The sequence below is a fragment of the Ruditapes philippinarum genome, unplaced genomic scaffold (assembly GCF_026571515.1).
Source record: "Ruditapes philippinarum isolate M1 unplaced genomic scaffold, ASM2657151v2 ctg955_1_1_1_1, whole genome shotgun sequence".
Lineage (NCBI taxonomy): Eukaryota > Metazoa > Mollusca > Bivalvia > Venerida > Veneridae > Ruditapes > Ruditapes philippinarum.
This window is the reverse complement of record NW_026864706.1, coordinates 125,247-148,966: the sequence shown is the minus strand read 5'-3', so window position 1 is coordinate 148,966 and position 23,720 is coordinate 125,247. Positions and strand designations below refer to the sequence as shown.

Sequence of the window (23,720 nt, the reverse complement as noted above, 5' to 3'; positions counted from 1 at the left end):
CACGTCAATTCGAAAAATGCATTGTTTTAAATCAACTTAATGTTTAATGGGTATTATTTTTTGTGTTTCTTACAAGTAAACATGACCGAAATATCCTGATTGACATCTCATTGATTTTGCATTATTATTCATTGTGAAGTGACAAACACTGAACTGTCCCGATGAAAGATGGCATTTGACGTCATTTAGGTGACATGTGACGTTATTGAATGTGACATGTGACTTTAATAAGGTTACTAGTATATATGCAGTCAGTTAGTTAACATGTGAAACATTTGATTTTTAGGTAATGGTATCTTTTCCCGTATTAAAGGACCTATGGACTGTATATTACTGTTAACAGTATCTGATTGAACCGTGTAGCTGTACTCTTTTTAGGCATGTATAAAATGGTCACGTAACTTCTAGCATTTATAATTGAAAGATTTTATATACTTGAACAAAAACCATTTGTTAATATTGTCAACAGTGTAAGGTGAACTGACTTATTATTAGAGGATGACTAAAGCGTGTAGTTTATGGAACAGAAAGGTGTGAATTACGAAATACCGTTTGTGACGTTATAACATCACGAATTCACGGTATCATCACAAATTCGTGATTTCAACTTTATGAACTCACGGTTTCGAATTCACGTTATCACGATTTCAAATACATGAATTCGCGATTTCAAATTTCATGAAGTTAAATTCGTAAGTTGAAATAGTGAATTAATGAAATTAAGATGTTAATTGAAATCGTGAATTTCAAAACGTAAGTCCATGAAGTTGAAATCGTGGATTCATGAAGCTGAACTCGTGAATTCACAAAGTTGAAATCGTGAATTTATAGAGTTTAAATCGTGTTTTTATGAATTCATTATGTTGAAATCGCGAAGTTATGAATTTGAAATTGTTAATTCATGAAACTGAATTGATGAATTCATGAAGATGGAATTTCCCTTCCGATAGAGTTGAAATCGTGTTTTTATATGAATTTATTATGTTGAAATCGCGAAGTTATGAATTTAAAATTGTGAAGTCATGAAATTGAATTGATGAATTCATGAAGATGAAATTTCCCTTCCGGTTTTCCGTAGAACGTTGTTGTAGTTCTGTTCAATCGCTGTAAAATATTTTGTCATTATATGTGGCCAACTTTTCTACGTTTGTTGTTTCTATTTTAAATGTGAACACACACTATAGAGAGACAAACCTACGCGTGCGACCTACTCTAGAATCCTGTTCGTATTTTAGCTCGACTATTCGAAGAATATTCACCCCGGCGTCGGCGACACACTTTTGTTAAGTTTTTGAGTGCAAGTTGGTATCTCTAAAACTACTACTTAAGGAAATTAGTTGAAACTTCATAAACTTATTTCAATGCATAATAGGAGGTCACTATTCAAGGTGTCATTTGTCAAAGGACCATAACTCTGACTTGGATTTATACTTTATTATGGCCCTTTTGAATTAATAAAATTCTACATTATCTACATTTTCTTTTTGGGGAGGTGGGAGGATAGGGGTTCGGCCTCAGACACAAAAATAACTTCATTCCAGAAGACATGAATTACTAGTAATTTTCATAAGACATGATTACGATTAAATTTTAGTTGGAGTGGCGGTCCCTTGGTTTGTAGGCCGATTGTGTTTCTACCAGACTACATACTTGTTATTATTTGAACACTTTGTGTAGGCCTAAATAGCATACAAAAGGGATTTTTAAATAAACTCAATGTATCACAATGTTTTGTTGTGTACATATGTTTCAGTCAATCTCACCTTCTTTGACTTTTCCACACTACCCAAAACTCTTTGCTTTTGTTCAGGGTCTTTCAAGTTGAAAGGCTCTGGTTTATTTTACTATTTAAAAAAGCTCTCTTTTTTGCATCTAAATAATATACATATCCGAAAAGCTATAACACAAACAAATTTAAGCGTGTGTGGGCATTACATATACAGCTGTGTCATTAATCGAATGAAGTATTAATAAATAATACAAGAAAATAATAATAATAAAAAGGTTGTCAAAACGTAAGAAATAAATTTAATGCTTCAATACAACATGTTTAAGTTTCATTGCAATAGTTTATCGGACAAAGTAGTTTAGATATTTGCAATAGTAGTTCTTTTCAAAATTTTGTTCACTCGCGCGCGTGAATATCGTGCATATAAAATGATATACATGTATATATTTTAAAATACTTATATAATTATATTGGCATCAAAACAGGACACTGACAGCCAGATTCAATGTAAAATAATAGTGATTACAAATATGCATGTCATGATTACGTCATGCGTGATGTAAATGGGAAAAGTATAGCGGCAGTTATTTCTTAACATATACACGTATTGTATATTTATTGTAAAGGGTATAAAGCTATGTCTTATGAAAAATTTCTATAAAATTAAAAATTAATCAACAGTAAAACTATTTTGTTTTCCTTATCTTATGATCGATTCTCAACATAGAATGTCTCTGTTATTAACACACATGAATATTGTGCGTAAACAGAATAAAATGATTTTTTAAGAAATGTTATAAAACTCTGCGCAGGCACGCTTAAAACACCAGAGACGCTTTTTAAATGCAACAAAGTCTACTGTTGAAAAGATTCTATATGTACATGTACATGCCCTGTTGACACAAACACAATGTGTATGCATGCATTATAAAACACTTATGTTGAACAACGTGTACGAAAGCAAGCCAAGCAAAAACAAGAATATGAAATGATGAACATAAAATAATAACAAAATAAAGCAGACGATAAGTAAAGGGCAGACGTATCTTTTGTGTCGCTGGGCTTTATTTTCATGTAAACATATTGACATGCAAAGCATGATAAATGATTGAAGATGAAGCGCCGTGCATAATTCAAGCAGTTCTTCAAGGCCATGCAACAAATCTGCAAAAATACAACAAAAAGACATTTAGCATCCAATGACAAAGCCAATACATTTCAATACATTTGTTTGTATATGAAATAAAATGAGCTTTACTTAAATGTTTTTTAATCGTATGCATATAGAATTATTAAATGACACATTCTCATTGTTTTTATAAATTCGAATTATTGTCTAAAATTGATATGATATCTTTACATGGATAATGCAAATTTTTTTAAAGCCGTGCATGCGTATTTGAAATTGTCTCTGGCAATAAACGCGGCAAAGGAATAAATTAATGTAACATTAGCAAGGCTGAAACAAATATCGCTGCATTCTAACATCATGTATAATGAAGACGGCCAATGTATCTTTCAGTTCGCTGGAATATCGTTATTTACGCAAAATTCAACAGGAAGTAAGGTACAGCTTTTACTACATACATGTATACTATGTCATGTTTTAACAAATAAACACACAGTGCGGCTAGACATAAATTGTGAAAAATTATCATAATCACTTTTATTATAATTTTTAATTCAACAAAATGACTGGAAACGAACACATCTGTTCGAATATCAAGTATATTTCCTACTTCAGACAACTATCTAAAACAACTATAGACTAAGTTTATTTAGAACTAACTTGGTATATTTGAGATTAATATTATCCTTTATTTTCTAGGAATACTAAAAACACGAAACACCCTTTGTTCCAACACCCTCTTACAAATACTCTCATTCTGCTTCGAGTCCAAAGAAATAGGCATTTAACCCCCTCACCCTCCCACCACAAGGCTGTACTTGTCTAACTTGATTTATGCGTAAGTTTGTATAGGCAAGTTAGCTTACGGACAATTTACATCTTCAAATATGTTTCTAAAAATTTCTTTTTTTCTTTCTATTTTCAACTTTTTTACCGCAAACTCCTGAATATCAGACTCATCTGGATCAGTATTCTATGATTATAATCACATTTTATTAGTCCAAACATAAAACGTAATTTTTTTCTTAAGCAGGATTTGAAATTCAAGATCAAAGCCACGTAATCTCTTTTAAGCTTATCGGAAAAATTTGTATATATTTTATTATTATGACTAGTATTAAAGGCACATGCCCGTATTCTCAAAAGAAAACATTGATTTACAGACGTATCAGACTGTTTTTATAATCGTTTTTCAGAAAAAAAGTTCCGCCATGCAAAAAATATACTACAAAGTTCTGAGAATATATATTCTTATAAACTGATCTCTTATCATTTTATAGTTTTATTTTTATATACATCAAGCGGCTATAATTATTTCTCTTTTATCTAAGATTAAATAGCTATTAAATCATTCTAATCATTACTATAAACAGCTATTTGCCGCATTATTAACTTAGTTTCATGTGCATTAACAACAATGAGAGGTCAAAATCATAAATCACTAAATGCCCATCTCCATAGAATCTGCATAGAATTAAAGTGTTGCAGTTAAAGAAATAAATTAAACAATTGAAAAAGAATCATGGGGCTCTAGCAACAGGGCCCAACCCAAGTCTTTGAACAAGTTCTAATAAAGCTTGTGCTGACCATGCAGATGTAGTTTGTTTTCCACCAGCTTGTGTCGGTTTAGGAGCCGGAGTAGTTGCGGCAGGGGCTGCGGTTGTTGGTATTTTCCCAGAATTCCAGTTCCAAATTGGTCGTCCGTCACCAGGCGCGTGCCATGACGTCTGTCCAGCGTTCCAGTTACTTGACGTCACTGACCCCTGATTTACTTGTTGCCAATCTCCATTGGCGCTCCAGCCACCAGTACCAGCACCAGCCCCTGATGCCTGACCCCAAGACGTTTGACCAGTATTAGTTCCCCACTGATTGTTTGCACGTCCACCTGTACCTGTTCCCCACCCCCCTTGACCACTAGTTCCTGTCTGCGATCCCCAACCCCCACTTGCACCAGCTCCGGTCTGAGCTCCCCAACCTCCACTTGCACCAGTTCCGGCCTGAGCTCCCCAACCTCCACTTGCACCAGTTCCGGCCTGAGCTCCCCAACCTCCACTTCCACCAGTTCCAGTCTGTGATCCCCAAGTGCCACTTGCGGCATTTGCTGCTCCCCAAGTTCCCCCAGTATTCGCTCCCGCTCCCGCTCCCCATCCACTATTGCCTCCAGTTGCTGCTGCTCCGCCGGCGCCCCAGCCTGTGTTTCCCGCAATACCACGTCTCCCGCCAGCTAAATTGCTCCACCAGTTGGTTGGCGCCTGTGTTGCCGACTGACCGGAAAGCCAGGGATCCATTGTAACTGCAACAGGGGCTCCACCTTCGCCACCGGCTCCAGCGGCTGCTGAAATATCGCCAGAATTTGCATTAGTTTATGGTATGATACATTTATTTAATTTTATTATAATGTAAGAAACAAGTGTTGTTATCAACACAATAACACAATATCTATAAATAACAATTGAATCTATAAATGGCATTGATATTACCAAAATAATTTATTTGAAGCACTCCTTGCCCTTATCTCAAAATAAACTTTTTTTTTTAAATATTAACGCGTATAGAAAATAAAGTAAACCACAAAAGTTAGTTATCTTTATTAATGTCCGTGGCGTCTTACAAATACATTAAAAATTGTTTTAAAGGAGATTTATGATATAAATGAAAAGAATTTAGCATAAGAAGTCATGTAGTGTTGATAGTATTGAAATGATCCATGCTATGTAATTCAACATTTAACACAACATCACAAAAGCAAAAGCATTACAACACTAAATACAAAAGCGGCTGTCCAAATGAATACCTAGAGCATTGCATGCCGCAAAAAAATATCTACGCCGGATAGCTAATGCTGCAAATATACATAAATGGTAAAACGAGTGTTCAGACAATATCAAATTGCAGTGTTGGCCAACACATTGGTTAAGTTTGCAGCCTAGCTACATTTCAGTTTTTAAATTTACATTATTTCGGCTAATTCTATTTTACATGCTATTGTAAAATAACAGCAGGCATAAGGCTTTGCATAAAAAGTTAAGCGCAATGCTCAATTGCCAAGCTTAATTAGGCTGGTCGTAACGCTCGATCGGCCAAAGCAAGCGATCCTAGCACAGTGTTTGGCTAGTGAAAAACAATGTTAGAAAAATATACCTAAAATATTTTATAAAGAGTGACCGTATTTGGATAATGTAAACGCAGTTTTAGAAGAAGAAAAAACATCATACCTTATACATATTATTAAAACGATATAATATTATGAGGTTTTTAAACATTGTTGAGTACAAAAGAGAATTCTATTGGACGATTACACAGTTGTTTACTCTATAACTAGCCGAGTCTGATACACGTTTTGCAGCTATGTCCGACAGAATCAGTATTGTTCTTAGCAATGTATATATAATGACCTCCTTATTTTCACCATCATTATTTGACATTTGGAGAGAATTTTTAATACTTCTAGTACAATAAAGAATTAATATGATTTTTTTAACCCTTAAAATAAAAGCTAGGCTAAATGGAGTACGATATGCATTTAATATAGATATTTTGACTTCTGAATAATAAAAACGAGGCTATATAGTGTACGATATGCATTTTATATTAATTATATTTCGACACGAGGCTGAATTTGATAAGATTGGACCCAATACTGATCTCTATTGGAATGATTCGTGGTTCAAACGCTAAAAGCTCATTTATATTTTACAAAGTTTGAATTAAATATATGATAAGTTGGATTTTTTCCTTGATTTTTTTTTACACTATCCAAATATTGTGCCGGGTCCCTGCGATTCTAGCCCTGGTCCCATCGAGCTTACACAATTAGAAAAACATATATAACAATTTCAAAATAAGAGTCATGCGCGCAGAGCGTTACGCAAATAATACAAAGCACACAAATTGCAACAAACAAATATGAGGTATGAAAAATAAAATGTTTTACAAAATATATCTTAAAATTTCTATCTTAAACGAGTATGCATTTCATACAGCATACGCTAGTAATAATGGCTTGCAAGTGTATAATCGAGTTGCCGTTTCTTGTACACCTTTATCTCGAACATCGTTTATAATAAACTCAAGATCAACACTGCCGATTCGATTTACCCGATCGTTTAGATATCACGACAAAGATCAACAAACCGGTACACGACTTATAATTCTCCCAGGCGGTATTCGAGCATCATTTAAGCGGGCATTGCCCACAGAGAAGCATGCAACAACTAATTCGAACTCTGTTTTAACATTCCTACTCAAACAATAGTCCTTCACAATGTTTAAAGCGACTTCTTTGCATGATGATATTCGAATCACGCCCGAGAGAACATACGCGATCCCCAAATTACCAATTAAATTCCATACTGTCGTCAAGTTTACGACGTACATTCAACCTATACCCGACCAATATAATATATACATTGTTTGTACCTGTTTCGGCGAATATGGCCTATACATTAGCATTAGATTTTTTAATCTGGACAAAATAACATCTCTTAAGAATGATTCTGAGTCAATTGACGGGTATTCAAACAAATAACCGAGCAATTAACAAGCTGATTACTTTTTGCAATGTCGAAAACTGTCGGATATGATGCCAAAGCGAGGCCGATTAAGGTACACCATCTCAATGACTCCTACCCAGCAAGCCCTTCCGGTCGCCATTATTTTGACCATGTTAAGCATCCGGAACTACCCCGGCTTTTATCTATAATAATATAATAATCCTTATCCGAAGACTGACGAAAGGGCCGAAAAGTTGCGATTGCATGTTAAGATGAATCGGCAGTGTGTGATAGCAATATTAAGCTGTAAATGAGTCAAATTTTGAATACTGAAATCATTTAATGGAATTACAAATACAAGTGTCCAAGAAAATCCCAAGTCTTCATTGATTTAAACCAGACCAACTTAAAATCTAATATCGCAAACTGAAATTTTAAAGTTTTTTTTTTTGTAAAATTTGATGTCAGATTTTATGAATGATTTCATAGATTAAGTGTTAGAAACGGCAACTCAAAGGCGGCTTTACTAGCCAATACATATATAAAAAAGATAAATTATCATGCCGGCACATTACCTTCAGGATCAATAGTTGTGCCTGATTAAATTTAGTATGATAGAACAATATTAATTATGCTCACATCAATTCTTTTGACTTTAAACTAAAAGCAACACGCCCACCACTAAAACCGCTTTAGTTATCCTTACTCTTTTTGGCAGTTAAAGTATTTTAAACACTGTTTCAATTTCATGGCAAGAAAAAAACGTAAATCTGATATAACATCAACAATATAGGTGAAGTAAAAAAACAAAAAACACTACACTTAGTACATCATATTAAGTAAGAACGGAATTTAACCTTTGCTTAAGGCCTATAACGACGGCATGTTATTTCCCAAAAGTTTAATTTTAATTAGGAAAATAAATACCAGTTGATGACCTAACAATCAAGAGCATATCGGTCAATATACGTTAAGTTATATCAAACACTGATATTGGTCCGATATTTTATCGTTAAGGGCATATCGGTCCAATATTGGTTAGGTTATATCAGATTCTGATATTGGCGCGATATCCAACATATCGGGCCAATAAAGGTTTAGCTCATTCAAGTTTCATTTGAATGTCAATATTACGTTAAATTTTGACAATAAGATAAATTCACAGATATATCAAGTTATTGTTTCTGTATAATTTATATCAAGTAATTGTGTAATAAAATGATACAAATATGAGCCGAGTCATGACAAAACAAACATAGTGCGTTTGCGACCAGCATGGATCCAGACCAGCCTGCGCATCCGCGCAGTCTGATCAGGAGCTATCAGTTTCTCTACTTGTAATAGGGTTGGTAAGCGAACAGCATGGATCCTGATCAGACTGCGCGGATGCGCAGGCTGGTCTGGATCCATGCTGGTCGCAAACCCACTATGTTGGTTTTGTCGTGACGCGGCTCAAATTAGGTTGTGGTGAACCTTCAAGTACGATTTTCGTCTTTATGCACCACAATAACTTCAGCATTTATTGTATTAGAATTTAAGAAGTTGCTTTATAACTCTATTAATTATGCACAACTTTAATTTACATTTGATCATATGATTTCGAAAACAATTTGATTAAAACATAAATCCTATTAAATAATAATATTACTAAAAATATCCTTTAAAAAACGAGAATTGAAAAAACATTATCACGGCATATGTAATTCATAAACAAAAGTATATATTTCCGTTTACTGTCTCAAAGGCCGTTAAAGGCCCATACATCACAAAAATGTATGTATCCATATTTTTTAAAAACGTTTATTGTTTGTCCTGTTACAGTTTCAAAAAAAAAAACGCATTGACCATATAGCTGTATCAAGCTTTGCTTCTTTTGCGTTTTCGCAATTTAGTTATGGTGATTTTGGACGGACGTCAGTTACATTTTAGCACGTTTGTTACAAATTATTTTCACATTTATCGCGATAAGCATCTTAAATGATCTATATCCAATATTGTTACATAGAACACATGTTTTATTCTTGTTTTTGTTTCGAGGCTTTATGTGCCTTTAAGATAATGAAAAACTGTTCATTTTTTAGGCTTTCTGTGTCTTTAAAATAATGCAAAATCATGAAAACGATTTATTTAGTCCACATATGGAGACAGTTCATTAGACAGGCTGTCATAAAATTAAGATTTATTACCTATTAAAGGCAAATGTAATTAATTTCTCTGTTTTGACACCAAAACATTAAAATATCTTGCGCTTAAACGTTATTGCAGATGAAATAAGCTTAAATATAATATTTAGTGCACATAAAGTGGGTTCATATAAGTGTGTGCAAATATATTTTAATTGTGTTGTTGTTGAAATATTAATAACAAAAATGGCCTATTTAACAAAAATTTAATACGCCCAGAAAACTTTTAGAATAAATTATTAAGTAGCGTTGTCCAGAATGAGAGTTTCTTCTCTACAAGTTATAAGATGCAACCAAAAATGATAAGCCTTTTTCATCAGTATAGAACCGGGTCAGTTGGCACATCAGCCGTGCAGTCTGACCAGGTCAATACTTTTAGCCGACAACTTTTAATTTTTTATCTTATCTTTAAAACCCTCCATGTCCCCACCCCCTGAAATGGTAATGAACACTTTTAGAAATTGAAACTGGACAAGTCCAGAGACAAAACAACTGGTTAGGCGTTAAAATGAACGTCATCACGTCAAGTCTAAGGCGTTTTTTCCAAGGACTTAAATGAGCCGCGTCATGACAAAACCAACATAATGGGTTTGCGACCAGCATGGACCCAGACCAGCCTGCGCATCCGCGCAGTCTGATCAGGATCCATGCTGTTCGCTTACATACCCTAGCTATAACATGTAGAGAAACTGATAGCGAACAGCATGGATCCTGATCAGACTGCGCAGGCTAGTCTGGATCCATGCTGGTCGCAAACCCATTATGTTGGTTTTGTCATGGCGCGGCTCAAATGTCGTTAATTTGATATCATCAACTAGCCTTTCTACTTACTTTTTATGCAAACTTAAGTTAAATATTTCAAAACAACAACAAATCTAACCAAAAAAAAACCCACATTACATCTACGTTACAACGGATTCATGTTTTATAAATCATTTTTGTGGTTGTGGCATTTACTACGTACGCCTTACTATTTCAACACATACATTTAATTGCAATACAATATTATTTACAAAATGAAAACTGCTCTTTGATTTCATGCATTCCTTTAATATCATATTCGAAATTTGAATAGTTTGTTTGGTTTTCATTTTTGTGTGTAATTTTCAAACAAATGAAAAAATGATTTCAATATGTTTAATTGCAGAATTTCCTAACACAAATATTGATAAATGCACAGTGTCCATCAGAAATGAAAAGGATAATTTCCCGTCGTCGATGGTCCGGCCGGTCCGGCCTTGGCCGGACCAATATTTTAGCCAAAAAAATGAGTAAAAAAAAACAAAACAAAAATTTTTTTTTTTAAATTAGAAAAACACGCATCGCTGATTAGCAATTTGACACTTAACTGGCCCCTTATGCAATACGCGGTAACATACAAACATGACGCGAAGAAACAAATGGACACTGTTAATTGACCAGGTATATGTAGGGGTCCTACGAAGTTAAGTGTGAAGTTAATTGACATTGACGTGGCTTTGTACAGTTCACCGTATATACATGTATATATATGTGCATTATGAGTATCTTGAACTCGTATGCCTGAATTCTCCGAGAACTTGATAATATTTTATTGATTGTACGCGGCAACCGTCCAAAAGTCATATTTTTATCACATATCCGTGCCATTTTTGCGACTCCTTGAAAATGGTATTGCACGGCCGTGCATATATTTTGACGTCATTTGCGTTATACACACTATATAAATGTTAGCGTTTTTCTATGGGCGTCAATGAAAAATGGTTCTTTTTCACTTCAAAAGGTACTTATTTTTGGTATGTTATAAACAGAATATTGAATTCATGTAAGTTCATTACTGAATTTATTGAACTCGTTGAATAAAATAAATTTTCATTCAACTCCTAAAATAAATTCAGTAATAAACTCATTCAATTACTCTATTACATAATTACAGTGCAGGACGTGTTCCGGCCTAAGTATTTTGAAGCAATCGATCTTGCCATGGCCAGTGTTAAAGAGAGATTTGACCAACCGAGATATCGCGTACTTCAGAACGTGGAGGGTTTATTTATTAAAGCCGCACAACCTTTGAAGACCGTTCACTAGAAAACTTGGTTTTGTTTGTGATTTATATTGCAACGATATTAACCGAGACATCTTAGAGGTGCAGCTTCAGCTGTAACGTTCACATTTTGACAAATCAGAAAATAGTACTGTTACTCTACCTGACGCTTTGAAATTTGTGTCAAAACAATCGGTGCTAGAACTGATCGAGGTCGTCGTGTTGTGAAAAAATTTGTTAGTAATGCCTGCTACTAATGCTACCAGTGAAAGGACATTCTCAGAGCTCAAAAGAATAAATGTGAAAATACACAGGGAGATAATAAGAACGGCGTGTGCATTGTTGTAGACTAATGCACGCTTCGGACGTGCTTTGTTTATACATGCATAGAAAAAATTCCGATAGTGTTAGAATGTTTATTTTTCATCCGCCAAATACCAATTACATGTATTCATCTTTTATGTTCACCTGCCTGTCCGTTATGCAAACCTTAAATTTCACCCTTAAAACTTACGACGCACTTAAATCTGTAAAAAAAATCGTTGACATTTTACTATAACATGTTCTATCGACAGGCTGTAAAATGTGCCAAATATACGGGAAAACGCCCCTGAGAGCATCCTAGAATAAAAAATTTTCCGGGGGAGCATGCCCCCGTACCCCCCTAGATTCTGGCTAAAATCTACCAAATTGGCCGCACCAATCACAAAATCGTGACGACGGGCCTGTGTAAGGAGATCAAACGTGCGTTTTATAATGTTACGTTAATGGATTTTAAATATGTAAGATGCCTTACACCTGAGGGAAATAGCGCTGAATGCGAAATACCAATCGGAACATCCTCGGCTATTATCTATAATAATAAGACTGAAGGCAAGGGCCGAAAAGTTGCGATTGGATAAAAGTAGCAAAATGTAAAACTTCCGTACTAAATCACTATTTCTGTATCAGTTGCCAAAATGCAAAATAAGCAAAAGTTATGCTAGCTTTATGACCAATGGTTATCCTTTTTGGACACTGTAACTGGACACATAAAAAAGCTGTGGAAAATAAAGATAAGTAATAGAAAGAGCATCGAAACACGATCGAGTACAAGTGGCGTAATATTCAGATTGTCGAGTGTTGCGATGTTCTTTCTCTTTTGTATCATAGTCACACATAAAATCATCTGTTGTCACAAAATGAAACCCCAGAAAAAAGTTACCAATGAACGAGCATCTGACTATGGTATTTCTGTCGCTTTCCCTTTCTCTGATGTCATCATAGGTAAACCCCGGCAAAAATGAGCCAATCAATGGGCATGCTCTGGAGTGCGGGAGGTCTGGTAGCTTTATTGAGGTTTCATTTGTCTTTAAACATTATGCGGATTCATTACAAATGATCACTTAACAAGTGTGTTTGCCAATACTGTTGTTAAAACAAGACATTTACATTTCATTTATATGGTCTCCCTTTTGGTTCAATTTATGCCGGGGTTTCATATTGTGACGACAGGGGAAATGGTGTTTTTATTTTTGCCTATGAAACAAAAGAGAAAGTACATCAAAACACTCATCGAACAGATTAAAACATAATGAACTATAGTAGTTTGATACCACTTTAGACATCTTAGCCTATGAAACTGTTTCTCTTTCTTTTGTTTTACCTTTTTTTTAATTCTCCATTAAGTTATTCACTATAAGTGATTTGAGAAAGTGAAACAGTGCATATGCTTAACCCTTAACATGCTGAAAATATTAAATGAACGTGTCCCACTTCCACTTTTAGGGATATCAATTTGAATATTTAAACTTTGTCAGCCAATAGTATAGAGCCTGGTCAGACTGCACTGACGTGCAGGCTGGCCTGGCTCTTTACTGGTGGCAAAAGCTTATTATGCTTCCGGCTCCAGCACTTTAAGTGTTAAACTTATGCTTAAAGGTATGCCATTGTCAGAAATGCCCAGATGACTGTGCTCATGTACTTGTTGTGACAATATACTTGTGCAATACCAACATATAAGTACAAATAACTCTGTCAACTTCATTACTTACTTGAATTTATTTAACGGAAAGTACATGTATATACAATATAATAAAAAAAAACTTTCATAAGTGTGTTTTTTCTTATGGATCGGATAGCTCGTGTTGACCCCAAAATTGGGAGTTTTAGATTAAAGTAGGTCTTACATGTGCTTTGTAAACTCAAATTTAGTTGTATTCCCACGTACCCGCGATGGAAATGAACTCGAGTTATACAATTCACCCGAATAACACTCTTAATTATTTATAATTGTTATGCACTGCGTGCATTAGACTAGTGAGCTATTTATTAATTCTTTATAATTTTAAACTTTTATTCACCGTGTAATAAAGGATACTCATGTAATGTTTTTATGTATATAAAATATCTAGATTGCAAAGTACTAAATTACATTATGTACATATAACGAATTGGTTGCAAAGTACTAAATTATATTGGTACCAACCATGTAATGAGGGATCCAGTCGAATCATTCCAGACCTTATGTTAGTGTAATATATCGTCAAATTCACAACAACTGTTGCTCTGTAAAACAAAACAAATAAATATTTCCAAATTAAAATGTTCTATTCCTCGTACGCTATCATTTCTTAAACTTATAAACAGATAAGAAATAAGTGTGTCCAGGATTTATTACCAGAGTGGACTTGCAAAATTGCCTTATGGGGTAATGCAGATTCCAAGGGGGTTGGGAGACATTTTACTAGTTTCCTAGGGGTGGGGATGGGGGACAAGAATTAAAAGTTTGCTGATTTTCACCAATATTTGTTTGCTTTATTTTCTTTGAAGATTGTAATTTGATATCCAAATGTCTAAGGGTTTCCACATTCTAGCAAATTCCTTGGAGTGAGGGGGGGGGGGGGGGCGGCTGCCAAGACCTTCTTTATTTCCATCTGAACCCGATTATGTTCCTTTAAGATCAAGTGCAATGAGTATTTTTGAATATACATTACAAAGCCATTCTAATGCATGTTCAATCTAGAAGTTTAATCGGAAGACTTTAAAGCTCAAAACCATAATCTTCTGACTTATTGCTGACAATAATTGCTGAGTCTGTTTAAAGATCCTGTATGTTGTTATTGAGGTTGCATACCACACTTAAGTGAAATTATATATATATATATGTAAATAATTATGCATTTAAAACAATGTTCAAACACCGAATAATATGTAAAATATGTACTGCAAATATCTGTACATACTATTTGTAATCATTAAAATATATACAATCATTTCTTATTGAAACATTTGACTTAGACTTTATAGATAATGTATTTTTATTACCTCCCTTTATTTACATAAAATGTTAAATTCGGTAATATTTTTGTAAATAATGCTTTTTGGAACTTTCAAAATTGATGAATCTTAATTTGAGCATCATATTTATGATATAAAACCATAGAAAAATTGTGATACAGGATCTTTAATATACATGAATAACTATAGCTTTTAAATTCTACATTCTTTTGATATATTTCTAAAATTGTTTTTAAAAAGTGCGTAAAGGAATAGTGCGTACACTAACTATTCAGAACCTGTTTATATAAACAACACAAAAAAGCATGTATGTTGTGTTAAAGCTAGTCATGTGCAGTGCATATCAGTATATGAGAAAATAGTTTGTATTACAAACAGGTGCTAGACCGGAAACTAGTTAACACGTTGTCATAAATAAGCATACTCAACTACATGCACAATTTATAGCGATATTTTTCATTCAAGGATGAAAACATGTTTTAAATATCAAGGTAGAGGAATCAGATAGTTACTATACATGTGTAAGTTTGCTAATTGTCGCATGCAATAAAGGAACAAAATACAGAAAAAGAAAAAAAAGAACAGAAAAAAAATAAAACAATATAAAAAAGACTAGCAATTTAATTCATTTTTCGATGTCGCGCTGCTCGCAAATGAGAAATGATCTCAATTTTTACTTGTTGTCCTTTCGTTTGACAGGACTGAACATGTAAAAACTTGCCAAAAATATCCGCCATAACCAAAAAAAGAATAATACTCACATAAATTGGATTTGCTCAGACATCATGTTTTCTGGCCCGTACCATAATACAGATACGGAATCTTTGTATGAATTATTTTGATGAGTCACGGTGTCACCTCGTGCTAGACAGCCTAGCCGTTTAGCGGCGCCATCCTCGCTGTAAAATATTCCAGTAGGCCAATCTTTAGCCCCTTCCTCTGCAGCGACCATCATAAATCCTTTGAAAGGTGGACCCCATAAAGTTACTGAAAGACAAAAGAGGTTGCAGTATATAAAATTGCAAATTTCCTATAAAATTGTAAATTTATACCAAGTATTATTATTAATGACCATAAAACGGGCAGAAATGAAGCTTTATTCGGAGAATTGCATCATGGCACATGGAGGCCGCCATTTTACCACGTGACTAAAAGTAGTTCCAATATGGCGCCTCATTATGTCAGAGTTCTTTTGCAAAGCATTATAGCCAAGAAGATCAGAATGCTGCTTGCACTGTATAAAACTTACGACGTGTAAAGCTTACGTGTGAGCTGTGTATAATACTACGTATACAGCTCCTGAACAAATATGGGAGCACTATCCGGTGAATAACGCCGAACAGAGCTCCCAGAGGAGGAACTCTATATGGCAACCCCTTTGTTCTTTATTCAAAAAATATTTACATAGGCCAAGAGCATTTATTATCGAATGATTAAAGAAGCTAAGACGTAAAATGTAGATCTAAATTTAATTTATCTGTTTTGAAAGAATGTGTTTGAAATGAGAATCAGTTAAGACCACTTCCGAATAAATATAATCACCCTGTAAATGAAGGCTACTCTTCAACAACCCTTTATTGATTAAAGAGAACACAGTTACCTACAAATAAAGATCACTTTTCTATAAAGGATATGTTTAGTTTCTTCTGGTGGAGGTCAATGTTTACAGGTTTGACCTAACATGTTTTTTTTAAACCAATAGCACAGAGTCAAATGGGGGAGCATTTTTCACATAGACTGTCATGTTAAAACATATGTGTAAGAATTAATGTCGTTATTAAACTCGTAGATTTATATATAATGTATTTACATAGTGTATTTCATAAAACCAAATTGAAACAATATATTCAATAACAAACTGCAAACAACTGGACGACAACGGCATGTTATTAGCCCAAAACATAAACGTAACGTAACGTACCGTTCGCCGACATCTTTAAATTTGTCAGCTTTGACGTTTTATTACGCAAAATATCTTTATCAAATAGAAATTCTAATTAATTTTAACGGCAAAATATATCATAAAATATGTATAAACCAATATTGTTAAACATAATAAAAATACTCTTATATCCCCATATAATTACAAACATGTAATTTGCATAAAACGTGATAACTCATACATTTTACTAGATATATAGGACATTCTCGTAAAGCTTTTAATAAAACTTTATTTAACGTATTAACAATTTTAAACGTTAAAATCTTCAAATGTTGAAACGTTTACCGTTAAATCAGGAAATTTCACGATTGGCGAAATTTTGTTAATTTCTTGAGTTGAAGATTTTCACGGTCCTCTAAATACCTTTAGTGATATAGAATTGAAGGTAGGTATTCGAGAATATTTGACTAAAATAATGATGTCGTGATATTTATTGCCTCGCGAATATATCTTGTTTACAGCAGTCTTTTAGTACACATGAAATTACAATGAAATAGTAAAAGTTCAATATAATTAGAAATACATAAGTCAACGTTAACGTAACGTCAACTTTACTTAACGTATTAGTTTTACATCTTTGACACGGATACTTCAGACAGACGCGGGAAGCGTCAATTATAACAGCATACATCTGTACATGTCAGTCACAGTTAGTATCATTTAACAATCAATTTATTGTCTACATTTGCCATAAAGAGACGTATCAGAAGTTACATTTTAATACTAATATAATTGAGCCATTGGGGCATTTTTCTGATGATTTGCATAGTAACGATTGACACGGTATAATTTACCTTATACATTGATTCCCTATTCTCTAATAAAGTACCAAATTTAGTAATTAATGTAACGTAGCTTAACGTAACGTAATGTAATATTATGTTTATTTGTTTATTAAAATAACTTAAAGAAATAATGGCATGTTTTGGAAACAGAACTGGGGTATTATTAAAAATTGTATTGATAGTAGTCCTCTCAAGATGACTAGCTTTGGCTTCGTAATTTTACGAAAAACCTGTGGGGACATTTCAACTTCATGAACTCTCGATTTCATCTTCGTGAATACTCAATTCTAACTTCGTGAATTCAAATTTTCAACATAGGGCATTCACGATTAAATTCTCAATTGCAACTTCATGAATTCAACTTCACGAATTCACTTCATGAGTTCACGATTTCAACTTCACGAATTTAACTTCGCGAATTCAAGTTTTGATTTTCAGCTTCATGAATTCATGTTTTGAAATTACGATTTCAACTTCATGAATTCTAGACTTCATATTCACGAAGTTCACGAGCATGAAGTTAAAATCGTAAATTCGGCATGTGGAAACCGTAAATTCATGAAGTTGAAATTGTGAATTTGTGAAAATGAACATTGTTGTGGTGCCATCACCGGTCTTTCGTAAATTTTTGTATCTCTAATGGCAATAGGTCACCCACTTCAGAAGTGCATACGGAACTACTTGTTGTTGCCTAACATGTATGTAAAGCGACGCGGCATGCATTTGTCAACTACTTGCTACAGATAACCTTTATCATGCAAATTTATAGAAAAATGTCTAACTGCTTTAATACTCGTCTGCTGATTTCTTTGATTTATTACGGTTTAAGACATTAATTTATATACAAAAAGGTTTGCACAACACAATTATGCATGAAATCGCAAATAAAGACGTTACTGTTATGCGTACAGAATTAGATGCTTATTCCTCCGAATAAAGTAAATCATTCTAAAATATATGATATATATATACATAGCATATGTGTTTATATAACTGGCTTATAGGCACAATTTTGTCGTCTGTTAATTTATTATACATTCAGGATGCTATTTCAGAATGATAGATATTTTACAAATCAAAGCATTGAAGTTCAGCCATTGAATTTTATTGGAATTATATTTCGTTGGTATATACATATCAATGTTGAAGTATATATGTACAACATGTACAAGGAATATATATTTATGAACATTTAAATAAAATGGTCCTGAAATTAGAGAAAATCTCTAACGTACTTTGCTGTACAGTATAGATCTAAAATAGACAAAAAAAAACAAAACAAAACAAACAAACAAACAAACCAAACAAACAAAGAAAACAACAACAACAATAAGCCTTAAAGAAAATCCGCAACGGCAAAATTAAAAATGTTGCAGGAATGATTTGATTCAGCCTGTGATCGGGCGGACGTGAGGGGGGGGGGGGGTACAGATAATCTGCCATCCACTCATTCACTTGTTCTCATCACCGGGTTGATCAGAATTCAATATTCAAAAATGCAAATTATGAAAATTTGGCGGTGGTCATGGAACTCTCAGGTCCATGAAAGGTATCCAAAGTATGGTCTCCTAGTAAATTAAATTATTTGCCCTGAACGAAAAACTAATTGACGGAAATAAATAAAACACAGTTTAATCAGCTAGGACCCCTCTAATCATTAAAGGGACTCCACTGAGGTTTTCTGACGTGACGGGAGTAGAAATAATATCCCGAAATAAATTAATGTTCCATTCCATGTAGGTCTGGGCGAAAATTTCAGATCTTTCCCTCACTTTCATTTTTCAGAACAAACATTCTAATTGCAACACTATTCAGTAAAATCGGGCATAAAATAGCACACAAATACAATTTTCCATTAATTTCTGAGTTTATTTCTTAATTTTCTAAAGCACATCTTTGTTTTTAGTATCCAAGTTGATATGTGTAAATAATTTGAATTCAATGTCTTTAGCCTTTTAGACATCAGTTATGTCCCTTTAACAATAAGAAAAACAGTCATTTGCCTTAGTTTTAATATGCGAGTTGAAGATGCGGACCTATATTCGTGACCTCCCAAAACCTTATTAATTTTCTAGGAAGAAATACCAAAGGTGGGCTTTAAGTTTCATAAGTAAACCGTATATAACGAATTAGCCTGTCAACATGAAAATTATTGTCTAACAAGTTGTACACTGTTTTTCACTAAATCAGCTTCACAAATGAGTCCGTCAACAATAAAATACTACCACTGTGATAAGATCTACCTAACTACATTGTTAACAACGTCGAGGGGAAAGTAGCAAAGCGGCTTGTGATGAATGTATATAAATATATATATAATATTAAGGTTTTAGACATATTTTCTGGAAGGGCTCGTTTAATATATCAATTATATTGTTTCATATATAATTCAAGAAATTGAAAATGATTCACATTTTTAAATGTCATTTGCCCCTCACCCCCGCCCCCTCCCCTCTTCCATCATCCTTGTGGTTTAGAATATCTAGAGACTTTAGATTTTGACATTGTATCCTGTAATGTGTCCTGCTATGTAATGCTGTATTGCTAGACCTTTGGTATAATTATGACACTGATAGAGTTGGCGTACCCCATACCGTATCCTGAACACCTCCTGTAAAGGTGACATTTAACCAAATCAAATTTATTGTCAGAACTGATTATGAATATTATTTCATTTGAATAACATTTACTATGGTTCGCTATAGACGAAAATTCGTTTTAAGCGAGTACGTATCAAGCGATGTGATTTAATATAAAATAAATAAGGATTTCAGATTTCATTCGCTATTAACGATAATTCGTTATTAGCGTGTTCGTTATAAGTGGAATCGACTTTATGCTCTATTTAAATGTAGTATAACAAAATGGATGATTCAGACTTATTTCTAACTGTAGCAAGGTGATAAGAAATACTAGTACATTTGCAAAATAAAAATGAAGAAAAATATTGATTTTTTTACTGTTTTATAACAAGCTTACAAAACATCTGAACCAGTGATGTACAACATTGAACTTTCATTTTTGGTCTATGACCTATGATCTTGAACCAAACTGGAATGTCTGTCCCTGCTTTATGACATATTTGATATAGCTGTCCGTCAAAATGGAAGTATGCGTGTTATTGTTTGACCGCAAGTTTAATACGTATACACGTAAAAAATCAACATCATGTCTTACTGTTGCTTTCTGGTGTTATGTATGATAGTGGATGAATCACTGGTGTTGACAATAATGCTATTGTTAAGTTACAAACTCGTGTTACATAAATTTATTTTTGTCAAGTTGAGAAGCATGGAGACATATTAAGGTTGGAACAGATTGGTGACATGTCAAATGCTTTTAGAATCTTTTTTTATTGATAACGATGTCCTAAACCGCTGAATATCATAACAGCTGTACTATTTTGATGTGGAATTATGATCAAAATTTAATTTATTTATTTATTTATTTATTTATTTATTTATTTATTTATTTATTTATTTATTTATTTATTTATTCATTTAATCATTTATTGAATGCTGATGGGGATAAGAACTTCTTTCGTTCAGAGTATAATGGCAGGACATCTGGAAAAATGCATGCAGCAAGACAAGGGCATGTTCATCCGGGTATAACTTATTTCATGTTCATCCGGGTATTCAATTTCAATTTCAGCTTTCGTGAAAATTGGAAACGAAATCTAATACTTCAATGCTTGATGTTGACCAACAACACCTGTCCATTTTCATTTAGAAATAAAGGATGACGCACAATGCAACTTTGCAATGCTGTCATCTTTTCCCCACAATTAATTCTTCATGTACAAAAACTAGCAGCTTCAAACATTGAATGTATAACATTTTTACGCACAACATTCTCCTAATTAGACACGTCAGACTTTATACACATGTAGTTGTACAATTGCCAAGGTGCACTGTCGGGAAATGCGCAGTGAATTTATTCTTGGTCGAATGACAACGATGGGTCAAGACCGAAGAACCCGTGGGAATTGCAAGGATAGGATAATGATTACTGACATTCTGACAGTTTGATAAAAATAACGTTATCTACAGCAGGTGAACAATGAATTAATGCAAGCATATAGTGTACATGCATACATCCTGGTCAAGGTCTTTTTCCTTTCTTCAAAACATTTGACTGTATGTATAACATTAGTTCTACCTTAACATACATTCAGGTCCTTACATAGATCTCACTTTCATATAAAAGAATTGTATTCAACTTCCTTTAAAGGGACTCGACTCGTGTTTTTCTGACATGACGCTTTGTAAATATTTTTTTCGACATTTATGTTTCATTTGATGTCGGTCTAGACCAATAACCCGTCTGCATAATGTCAGATCATTCGCTTTCTCTGTTTTTTTTCCAGAATAATAATTCTCTATCAGACTATATTGTGAAATGATCAGCGTTGCTAAGAATAGGGCAACAATACAATTTTCAATGTATTACTGAGTATATATCTTAATGATCTTTTGCATTTCTTTTTTTAAAAGCACTAGTTACGTGTAAGAAATTAATTTGTTTTATTTTAAGCTTTTGGACCTCAGTCCTTTAAGAACTCTTTATCCACCAGGGGGCAATATTAAATGTTAGGAAGATAAGTGAGGAAAACAATATTTATAAAGTCCGTTTATTGTGCCTACATTTGGTCAGCAATTCTAATAAAATGATACTGATTGTCGAATTAATTGATATGCAATGAAACCAGTAATTAACAGAATCGATTCGGCTTTATGTTTTGGTTTTAGAAAAACGAGTATAAGTGTTAGTGTGCGTTTGGAAATTATATCTATATAGAGAATAACATCTTATAAATGACGTTGAAAACTAATAAAAACGAGTAAAAAGAAATAAATTGTTCTTTCTCGCGGAGTTAATTGTGTAAATGCGCAACGAATGCTTAAGACATAAGATTTTAAAGCATGTTACGTGTTAAGAATGACATTTAAAACGCATGAAATTTTACAGCAAACACCGTTGAATATGATATAAAATGCTCATTAAATTATATACAGATAACAATTGAAAAATGACATTTAGCCTTTGCTTGAAAATACCTGAGCTTATTTTACAATTACCGAAATATATTTCATAAGATCTTTACGATACGTTTGTTTTGAAGGCTAACAACTTAGTTGTTGTTTTTTTCAATCTTAAGTGCATTTTTTATTTTTTGTAAGCAATTTAATTGCGCTTATTTTTATTTTTTGTATGAGCTTTAAAATATTCTAATATGTAAGATTTAAGTTATTCGCCATGCATTAAATGCATAGACGTTTTTTTTTTTTGTATTTTAAAAAACAAATTAAACAAAAAGTATATATTATCATACAATCAGATTTCAATAATTTTTTTGTTTTTAAAAGTCTCATTTATTGAGATGTACTTAACAAGTTCTCATTTTCGTTTTCATATTTACCATGCATTAAATGCAGACGTTTTTTTGTATTTTAACAAAACAAATTAAACAAAAAGTTTATATTATCATACAATCAGATTTCAATAATTTTTTTGTTTTTAAAAGTCTCATTTATTGAGATGTACTTAACAACTTTTCATTTTCGTTTTCATATTTAATTGATATGCCTAAGTATGTAGTTTCGTTTGTTTTTAAGCGAAATTTACATGTACAATATTCTGCAGCTGCTTATACATAAAAATCTGTTGTCTTATGTAACAAGAGAAAAAGCGGGTGAAAATATGTTCGATTGAGCAGAAATACCAACCTCGTATTGGCCTATCTGGTCGAAACACGTCCGCCGATGTTGTTATATTATAAAGTCCCATGGCTTTAGTCGGGAACACTCTCCTGTAGGTATGCGGGTGAATATGCCTCGGAGTCATGTAAAAGCACGAGTCTTGAGGGGCTCCATTAGGCTTAGAGTAAGTATAATATATAAAACACAAAATTCCAAATAAATAGATTAATCCCTTCATGGCGACTTTCTGGCAACCCTATGTGGTCTGGAATGACACAAAACCGAGCGTGCTAATTCACCGTGGCTTATTCGTCCGTCAGTTTCTCCCGATATTTTTTTTTCAATGGATCAATCTACTTATGTAAAAAAAAGCAACGGTGTAAAAAAAAGTCAAGAAATTTCTGATGAGTTTGACAACCCTCTGTCGCACACTTGATCTCGTTGGGAGGATGGTG

The 23,720-nt window shown here is 33.4% G+C and overlaps 1 protein-coding gene across 5 annotated transcripts; it reads right to left on the bottom strand.

Annotated features, from left to right (window-relative positions):
- Nucleotides 1-2,005: 2,005 nt before the first annotated feature.
- LOC132726556 (uncharacterized transmembrane protein DDB_G0289901-like) lies at nt 2,006-23,720 on the bottom strand. Of its 5 annotated transcripts, XM_060711893.1 has the most exons (6): nt 23,293-23,720; nt 15,598-15,823; nt 14,025-14,104; nt 7,927-7,947; nt 4,446-5,193; nt 2,006-2,893 (listed from the first exon to the last, which is right to left on the bottom strand). In XM_060711893.1, coding segments are annotated over exons 1-6 (1,287 nt in total). In that variant the 5' UTR covers nt 23,504-23,720; the 3' UTR covers nt 2,006-2,892. The 5 variants fall into 5 exon arrangements, with proteins under 5 accessions (XP_060567876.1, XP_060567872.1, XP_060567873.1 ...); XM_060711889.1 differs by lacking the exon at nt 2,006-2,893 and having other exon boundaries at nt 3,293-5,193; XM_060711890.1 differs by lacking the exon at nt 2,006-2,893 and having other exon boundaries at nt 3,293-5,190.

Bases quoted from the DNA above. Each gene is read 5' to 3' on its own strand.
- LOC132726556 (XM_060711889.1), bottom strand. From the start codon at position 23,503: ATGAAGGGATTAATCTATTTATTTGGAATTTTGTGTTTTATATATTAT. The intron at 15,824-23,292 runs GTTGGTATTTCT...TTTGTCTTTCAG, and splicing joins ACCAGATAGGCCAATACGAG to TAACTTTATGGGGTCCACCT. The intron at 5,194-7,926 runs GTAATGTGCCGG...GCGATATTTCAG, and splicing joins CACAACTATTGATCCTGAAG to CAGCCGCTGGAGCCGGTGGC.